The following is a 10197-nucleotide window of genomic DNA, read 5'->3' on the forward strand; positions in this document are numbered from 1 at the left end:
CACACACACACACACACACACACACACACACACACAAGCATAAAATGATACGTGGGGCAACTTAAGTGATATTTATGAATGTAGCATCACTCTACTCATTCAGACTTATGTACGTATATGTATATGCATATCTTAATATTTTTATCCTCATCTACTTGTTTCAATATCTTATGATGATGGTATATACAATATTTGCTACGAGCATATTAACAAATTTAAATCGATGAGAACAAGCCGTAACAGTCTAAGCTAGATCACGGGTGCTTCTATATAATTGCGTGTGAATTTATATGTATACTATGTACGTAAATTTTTGATTGCGCGCCGAAATTTCTTCACACTTGAAACGCAACACTAATAAACTACCCCGCAGTAATATCACTAATTAAATTGATTAACAATTTATCAATTTTTTTATACTGTCTACGCATCTTATATCGATCTTGATAATGTTGAATGTCCTATTAAAATCTGTAAATAATTAATTTTTCATTACAAAAAATATTACTTCGGTTGGGAGTTGAACCCGAATCTCTTATACTCCGTGTAAGCGTCCTAAATCTTTAGATTACTTTGGCCTTAGTAATATTCTTTGCAATAATCTGTATAAGTATAACGCTTATTTAGCGATGTAAATAAACGATATCAATTCCTATTGGATCGCGAGAATTCAAACCGATGTTCGGATTCGATTTCCGGCCGAGGTAATATTTTTCGCAATAAAAAATTAATTATATCAGAAGGTTTGCGAGTTATCGCCGTGTTGCCGTTCATTTTTAAAGCCAACGTTTCGTGAACAACATGTCGTACACTTCATCACGACAAAAGGTGCACTGATATTGATTTGCTACCCCGGGGATATCTCTTTTTAAGTAGATGCTATTTGAAAGGAAAAGTGGTATTTTGGGGAGTGGATGAGTGGTACATTCTTGGCCCATCGCGAAAACAGTCTTCTATATCCTACTTATTATACAGGGTGATTCAGAACGACCTCGTGTCCTTGCAAGGACGTGTTCCTGACTGAATTCTGAGACGATTTTTCCTTTACGAAAATTTTATCTGACGCTTACTTTTTGAATTATTAAAAGATAAAGTTAGCGAATTATGATCCGCGAACAGAAGGTAAGCAGGGGCGGCGTACTCACCGTCCGACGCGAACGCACACGAGGGGCACTCATTGCGATCAAGGACATAGAGTTATTCTTTAATTTAAATTAATTTGTTTTCACGACACCACACACTCTCTCTCTCTCTCTCTCTCTCTCTCTCTCTCTCTCGCGCTTACCTTACAGAGGTTAGTTATCTTTATACTGCTTTAACTTGATGAATAACTTTCACAATCGGAAAAACTGGGAAAGCAATACGAAGACCCTTGTGACAAACTAATATCAAATATAATAAAACAGGAATTCGTTTTTCTTTTAAAAATATGTAGTGTCTAAAACACTTTCACTAGTTGTAACTTCTATTTTTCGATGCGAAAGCGAATTCCGCGGCGAAAGAATGACTTATCCTTGGAGGCTATCCAGTCAGAGACCCATTTTTCAACGTCTTCATAAGAATTGAAGCGTTTCTCAGCAAGTGCGTGTGCCATCGACCGAAACAAGTGGTAGTCGGAAGGGGCACACTCTGTTGAATAAGTTGCATGGGACTTCCCAGCGAAGTACTCCCAATGTTTCCTTAACAGCCTTAGTGACGTGAAATGGAGTGTTGTTATGAAACAAAATCACTTTATGTTGTATTGTCTCATATTCTGGTCGTTTCTCGCGCAATGCTCGGCTTAAACGGATTATTTGTTCTCGATAGAGATCTTCTGTGACTGTTTGACAAGATTTCAATAGCTCATGGTAGATTACACCCTTCTGGTCCCATCAAATACAGAGCATGGCTTTCATCACATTAATATTGCGTTTTGGCGTCGATGTCGATGGTTGGCCTGAATCGCAAATGATTTTTCGGCATTTGAAGTCATCGAAATGGATACACTTTTCATCGCCAGTCACAATTCGATGCAAAAACTCCTTTCTTTGTTGTCTAGCAAACAGAATTTCACAGGTGGTTTTTCGCCTTTCAATGTCTCTTACAATTAGTTAAATTGACAAGCAATCTAACAATATTTAATGCTTATAGTATCTTATTGGATCTTAATAATATGTTGAAAGACATATGTTAGCTTCTAATGCTACTTATTTCGTTTTGCATATTCCGTTTATCATTATCACTCGCGTGGTCTTACCGACTTGTCTCAGAGCTTGTGAGCGCTTCCGTGGCGCTACTAGGATTTACGGGGCCTTGCGTGCGGACCTCTGTTATTCGGCGGTTTTTGTTTCAAGATGTCAGTTAGTTACGTTTGGGAGTCACGTTATGAACGTGCTTTTGTACAGTCGTCCGGTACTGAACCGGTCATCGTGAAAATTGTATTATGCTGTGACGCATTAAAGTAAGGTTTAGCAAATCAGTTGTTAGTATTCCTTTACTTTCCTGCATAATCGGTTACTGCAACGCCAACAAGGCACGAGATACAAATCTCAGTCGACGAGAAAACAGCGTTCCACTTAACGCGAAAGAATACAAGGTTCTTTATCCAACAACATATATTAAAATTTAACGATTTGTTATTAATTAATGTAAATTAAATTAATAATAAATCAAATTCTGTGAAAAATAAGATTGCGAAGAATATCACAAGTTGGCGTAGGACCGTTAGTATTCAAACAACAAGTAAATAAATTACTAATATTGTAATTTTAGAATCAACGTGCCTGCAAAATGCGTTATTAATTACTTAAAAACGGAAGCTTTGTAAAGAATATCACCACGTCGACCAGCCTACAGAGGTCTTATAGTTACGCTTGCTTATTTCTCGCAAGTGCTAAGATACACAAGTATCCGTTTATATAGAACTTCTTTCTAATATCTCCCCCAGGCGTCTAAGGTAGATTTCCATTATAATACCTTACTGATGAGTCTAGTAATGGAAACCGGGACGAAACGCCAACTTGTGATATTCTTCGCAATCTTATTTTTCACAGAAATTGATTTATTATTAATTTAATTTACATTAATTAATAACAAATCGTTAAATTTTAATATATGTCTTTCAACATATTATTAAGATCCAATAAGATGCTATTAACACCAAATATTTTTAGATTGCTTGTCAATTTAACTAAGTGATATTACTACGGTAGTTGTTTAGAGTTGCGTTTGTAAAAAGTCTGAAAATATTTCGGCGCGGGATTAAAGGAAACTACATACGTGGTATATAAAATTCACACATTACTTTAGCAACCTAAATCCTTGCTTGACCATCATTAGGCCTTTATTTACTTGTTGTTAGAAAATAGGTGTTTCCATTTAAGATTTCAAAGTTGACCTTTACGATGTCCTTCAAGATCACATGAAAGTCATTTCAATATAACGGTATAATAGATCACTTTGTAACTACCTGATTTTTATACTCGGACTAGCTCGTCGGGAATGCATATAAAAAAGGTTCGGCGGGAGGAGTATTCGCGTCGGATCGGTGTTTCGGAAATACGTGATAAGTCGGAAATCGCAGAAGAAAAGAAAGAATATAAAAGTGATTGTTTGATGACGAACACAATTTATTACAACAAAAGCGAAGATATTATAACACACGAAGATATAACATAAAGAAAATATAATACAGAATACAGACGCAAATCACGGTGATACGGACGAAGAACTAGACGAACGCGGATAACAGAAATATATATATAATCGCAAAGCGGACGCGGACAATATAACAAGACTTAATTCTAAACGCGCGGGATATTTACAAACGGTCGCGAGCTATTACGGCGATTTGCAACGCTGCGGAACGCGGGTATACGCCAGCAAAGCAGAGAATCGCGGCGCGACGCGTAAATCGAAGATGGTTGAGAAGAGAAGGAAACGGATCCGATAACCAACGGCCGGGAACGCCCGACAGAGGCAGAGAGCGCCCTACCCCCTTTCGAGTGCCGGTTATCGGGACAGGAATATTCGGGATAGGAAGAACAAAGGTGCGGAGGTGTGCAGGAAGCTGCAGCGGTTGTCCGGCGGCCGAGAACGTCCGGCAGAGGCAGAGAACACCCTACCCCCTAGGTTCGTCGGAGCAACGCGGTGCGTGTTCGGAGATCTATCCGTAGACGGTTCGTCCGGCGGCCGAGAACGCCCGGCAGAGGCAGGGTACGCCCTATCCCCTAGATAAGATCTCCAGTATTCTAGTCTCGCATCTTACGCGCTCGACCATGTAGAGTACTTATAAATCGTTCTTATAAACGAGGTATATTACTCGCATGGGAAATTGTAAACAATTAATATCTCGTAAACTATCGCGTTTTGACATAATTTATGCCATTGTGGATTAATGGGAAAGGTATACGATTACAAAAATTTATTTAAATTTATATGTCATATGGAACGTCCTCTCATTCCTTATATCGGTACACGGTACGCCGAGCCGGCCGAGAAACATTTTCAGCTGCTCGCGACAAGCGGACGAGCGAGAGGGTCCGATCGTGACGTAGCGTCTGCCCTCTCGCTCGCGCTCAGCTAGTGTGCATGCGTCGAAGGCTGAAGGACAGACAGTCGTGCTGTTGCGCTCTCTTAGCCGAGTCAAGCCGAACGCGGCGTGCTGGGACCCCAATGTGCATTACTGGTTCAAATCTGTAACATCTTTTAAATAATAATTTACAAGGATTTTCTTTTTTAAAAAAATTTTCGCATGATAGCCAAAAATACATATTTGCTTCTATTCTATGAACGTCATGCAAAGTATTGCCAAACTGCTGTTCACATGTTCGGTGTCTTATAAGGACTTTATATTATAAATAGCTCGCAAATCTACTTAACTGTATTTATTTAAATTAAAAAGGTCCGATTTGAAACACGGTCCGATTTAGGACATTCTCCCTCCCCAGAAGCATCCGTGATTCAGTTCAGACCGCTTGTTCTTATCGGTTTGAATTCTCGCGATCCAATAAGAATTGATATCGTGTACTGCAGGTGTGGGCAAAATACTTAAAAAATTATATTGAAATACAAAATACTCAAATAAATTCTATTTAAATACAAAATACTCAAAAAACTATGTTTAAATACAAAATACAAAATACTCAAAAAATGTATTTAAATACATAGCTTTTTATTCTTTTTTAAATACAAAACACTTTTTCCCAATTTTATTTAAACTTATTTAATGCAGGGGGGTGGGAAAAATACATTAAAATCATATTTAAATACAAAATATCTTTTAAAACATACATTTAAAGAAGAATGAACTTTACCGATGTTCTCATTCTAAAGCTATAAGCTTGGATATCGCGTATCGCTCGCTATGAACATCGCGTTAGTGCTGGTCTGCAATCGGTATAATAGTGGCACAAGCTGCGGCTTTATCTTCCTGTCATTTTAATCTTTTCGAGTCCATGCACCCCGAGCCAATCAAAAAATTCGGATCACATGGCGACTCTCTTCTTGGGTGTGTTCCAATTTCATTGCCAGTGCTGAAAATCTATAGCGCATGTAACGTATACTATATAATTCGAGCAATGAATATCGGAACGCCACATTATAGGCTCTCTAGTTTTTGATCCCGGATTCCCAGGCATCACCGAGTATCTGATGTGTTATTTATAATAAATTTAAAATATAAAATACTCCAGAAAAGTATTTTAATATTGGGAGAACAAATTAGATCAGTCCATTTTTTTTGTGTTCAAAATTTATTTCAAAACAAAATGAATGAACAGATTAATTAAAGTATTGTCCATCGCTGGTTATTACTTTTTCCCATCTCTCAGGCAATTTTCGAATTCCATCCCGAAAAAATGACTCGTCTTTGGAGGCGATCCAATTTTGGAGCCAATTTTCGATTTTGGCGAAAGATGTGAATCGGTGACTTGCCAAATCGTGCTGCATCCTTCGGAACAACCAGTAATCAATGTCCGGAGAATACGACAGGTCCGGTAAAACATGCCATTTTAGTGTTTCTAAATATTTTTTTACGACTTTTGCGACATGAGACCGAGCGTTGTCATGAAGAAAAATAACTTTATTATTTCTTTGCTCGTATTCCAGCCGTTTTTGTCGCAATGCAAGGCTCAAACGAATCAATTGCAGCCGATATCGATCGCTCATAATGGAATCGCCAGGTTTCAGCAGCTCATAGTAAACAACACCCTTTTTCCCACCAGATACAGAGCATAATCTTCGAACCATGAATGTTCAGCTTTGGTGTTGATGTTGATGTCGATGGCAACGATTGACCGGGCTTAGTGTAGTATTTTTTCTTCTTGGGGTTGTCGTAGAATATTCACTTCTCATCTCCAGTTACAATCCGATGCAAAAAATCTTTTCTTTGTTGCCATTGAATCAGCTGCTCGCAAAGTGAAAAATCGCCTTTCAACGTCTCTCGGTTTCAGTTCATAAGGCTCCCAATTTTTTTGTTTTTTAATCATTCTCATGGCGCTCAATCGTACAGAAACGGCTTGTTGAGTTACTCCCAATGATTCTGCAAACTTCTCTTGCGTTTGACTCTGATCTTCTTCGAGTAATGCCTCTAATTCTTTGTCTTCGAATATTTTTGGCTGTCCAGAGCGAGGCTTGTCTTCAACGCTGAAATCTCCATCCTTGAAACGTCGAAACCATTCTCTACATGATTTATCAGTTGAAGCAGTGTCGCCATAAACTTCGACAAGCATTCGACGGGCTTCAGCTGCACTCTTCTTCCAATTAAAGCAGAAAATTAAAACCTCCCGAAAATGCTGCTTGGTTAACATAAAATTCGACATTTCAAATATAGTAAAAATGAAGGTTTTTGTATGAAACTCAAAGCGATATAAACTAAATATTATTAGCAGATGTCTGACCTCTCTGAAAGCGGCAAAATCAGCTGTCACTATGAACCATTCACAACAGCCGTAATAGGGTGATTCTTATTTATATTAAATCGAAATTTAAAAAAAATTTTTTTGTCTCACCCCATAAAATGGTTTCATTTTATGAAAAAATAATTTCTGTAAAATTTTAGATTAATTGGATTACGGGAAAGGGTGCCGAAAGGCATCTAAAATCTTAAAATAGATAGTATATTTTACATTTATATTAATATTAATTATAAATATATAAATAATATTTATAATTAATATTTATTCAAATCTGATTCACGCCGTGGATCGTCGCAAACTCGCACCTTTGATTACAAATTTTACATCTTCTCATTTTGTAATCCGCCACTTTGAAAAAAATTACCGCTTATAGTTGCCGTTCAAATATTCTTAAAGTGGACACTTCAAGCTTTATTTTCCTTTTTTAAACATATTTTTATCTTTATTATTTACCAAGTTATGATCATTTGAAATTTGGTAAATTTTTCCTAATTTTTCAGTGTACCGCTTTTTTTGCATGCGAGTGTATAAGATATGTTAGAGTGAATTTTATATAGATTTGCGTTTTTAAGTCCGAAGGATTTTCGACGCGCTATGGGGGAACTACTTACGTAGTATATAAAATTTACTCTTTAACATATCTTATATATGATCGCACTAATAACAGCGAATATAGCTCTCATTAGCCTTTATATTCTTGTTATTTGAAACTTTCGAGAGTCTTCTTTAATTGATTTGTAGAAATTTATTTATGTTTAATATTAGATTTATATTGTATGTAAAATACTCATTTATCTTAAAAATCAGTACATATAAAAAATCAGTCGTCCTTCGGCACCTTTTGCCATAATCCAATTGAGCTGATATTTTCCAGAGATTGTTTTTTTATAAAAAGGAATCATTCTGAACCATGAGACTAAAAAAATTCCGTGTTCGGAAAATAAGGACCACCCTAAGCCGTAACCATATTTTGGGAAATGGACCGAACTAATTTGTACTCCTAATACAAAATACAAAGATGTATTTAAATACGTATTTAAATACATTTCAAATACTGCCCATCCTTGCGTATACTAAGAAACTCTTTATCCTATGTTAAAACAGATATGATGTAAGGATACACGATAAATTATATTCAGACTGAACTCTGTTTAAGTACTGTTTCAGATAGTGGCTTCGATACTGTATCTTGTTATATTTAACTTTTACCTTATTTTTTTCATTTTGTATGCTTTATGGCTACACTTTGCTACATATTGTATCTTATATACATATACATATGCATGTACATTATGTATACATTGAACTCGTTTCCAATTTCAGGAAGATTGTATACAATGATCTTGTAGCTATTACACCCGAGCAATATTTCAAACAGATTACAAAGCGTGTTGCCGAGATTAAAGCGGTATCGGTATGTATAATGGAAGAATTTTGAACTGATTTTAACAACCTAAAATCGTGTTAAAATTCACACAAGTATTTTATTTATGATTTTTACTAATTTTATTAATTCTATTTTTAAGTTGTACTTTTAAGTACCGTTTAAATTGAAAATTTGAAATGCGCTCGCGCGCTCATACACAAAATTTTAAAATAAAATCATGTACGTTATATATACATAAAAATGCATGAAATAACAGGAGAAAGTTATAAATGTAATTTTGTTATGAAATCTGAAACATGAATTATAAGCTACACAGTTCAAAAAATATTAGTTACCTAAATTGATAAATATTGCTTTGCAGAGTCCAGATGAACGCGGTATTATTGTACAAATCCTCGAAAGTGGTTATAGATTCGTGCTTGGTTCCGTCGGTGGAGGTTTGTGAATAAAAATTTCTTTTTATATATATATATATATAGAAGGTTTTATTACACTTCAACTTTACAGCCAAAAAGGGAACTTGATTTACATAAGAAAGTCTTAATCCATTCATAACCCATTCCATCACTTATCCTTTCCTACCTATCTAAATTGATCCATGACTAGTAACATAATTCCACAAATAAAGTAACCTCTTCTTATCCTATACTATAACTATAACTCTAACTATATTTTGTACTATTCCGAATACACTAAAAAATTACATTGCAAGAGGCAAAGATAAGTTGAATTACACACACAATAAAAATGTTGTAATAAGATATCCTATGAGAATTGTAAAGCCAGTTATGTGGGTCAAACTAAGAGACAATTAAAAACGAAATTACAAGAACACGTCTCAGATATTAATAAAGGTTCAAAATCTCCTTCGGTAATAACTGACCACAAATTAAAATTAAATCATAATTTTAAGTGGGACAATGTTAAGATATCTTAGATATAGAACCTTCTTACAAAAAAAGATTAATATCTGAGATGGTTCACATTAAATAAAAAACACACATGGCATAAACAAACAAAATGACACGGAGTCATTGCCCGAGATATACATCTATATGATACATTCCCTTTCCGCTTCTTAAATATGTTCCTTCCTTGTTGTTTTCTCCTTTTCCCTCGCTTGATTTTGTATTCCAACTACATTACCTCTTTTGACATCATAACGACAATATTCTGGTAACCGTAAAATGACTTACACTGTTTTAATTATATTTTATATTAATTGACTTCGAAGAATTTTAATTATGGACTTGTTGCTTCCTTTGTATTTTTGACAAGGTAATAGAATTTTTGTATTTATTTTTTTATTGTTGGTAATTTCATTAATTCTTATATAATTTCTATTAGGATCAATTTATACTTATCATATTAACATGTGACTATATCTATACCGAATACTAATTATCAGAAGAAGAATTCGTTATCCATTTTAATTCTAATTTGTAATGGGCCTTCTACAATAAGCCATAAGTCATAAATCAGAAGTCAGAAGCTAGTTGCAAGCGAGTCAGTAATGCGTCATAAGATAGTAATAAGTCGGTAGTCCGTGACTGAGTGGAGATGGCCAAATTCCATCTCTTCTAACTTAGAGCTTATGATTACGTTATAACTGACCAACCAAAAAGCAATATGTGTCTGCTATTTCTTACGAGAAAACTGATTTCGTATAACCTAAAAACTGAATCGAGAATATTGAGATCGAAATGATTTATATCGTATTAAAAATGGAATATGAATGTTTACAAAAAATTTATGACATGGAATTTATCAAACTTGTCGAATTTAATTGTTGAATCTAATTGCTGAACTGTAATGATGCAACGATCTAATACGACTTATTGTAGATGCAGATTCCTTAAGATTTATGACTTATAATTGTGACTTAACACTTATGTCATGTGAGTAATGACTTAT

At 35.2% G+C, this 10197-nt stretch overlaps 1 protein-coding gene across 1 annotated transcript in view; it reads left to right on the top strand.

Annotated features, from left to right (window-relative positions):
* LOC108782229 (calcium-binding mitochondrial carrier protein Aralar1) overlaps window positions 1-8720 on the top strand; it is a gene marked incomplete at its 3' end in the record, with an annotated part of 24834 nt that extends 16114 nt beyond the window's left edge. The window contains exons 5-6 of the mRNA XM_018550449.1: window positions 8220-8310; window positions 8645-8720. Coding sequence (XP_018405951.1) covers window positions 8220-8310; window positions 8645-8720 — 167 coding nt within the window. The remainder of the gene's footprint in view (window positions 1-8219; window positions 8311-8644) is intronic.
* Window positions 8721-10197: the final 1477 nt, after the last annotated feature.

This window comes from Cyphomyrmex costatus, unplaced genomic scaffold, assembly GCF_001594065.2.
Source record: "Cyphomyrmex costatus isolate MS0001 unplaced genomic scaffold, Ccosl1.0 scaffold970, whole genome shotgun sequence".
NCBI classification, from domain to species: Eukaryota; Metazoa; Arthropoda; class Insecta; order Hymenoptera; family Formicidae; genus Cyphomyrmex; species Cyphomyrmex costatus.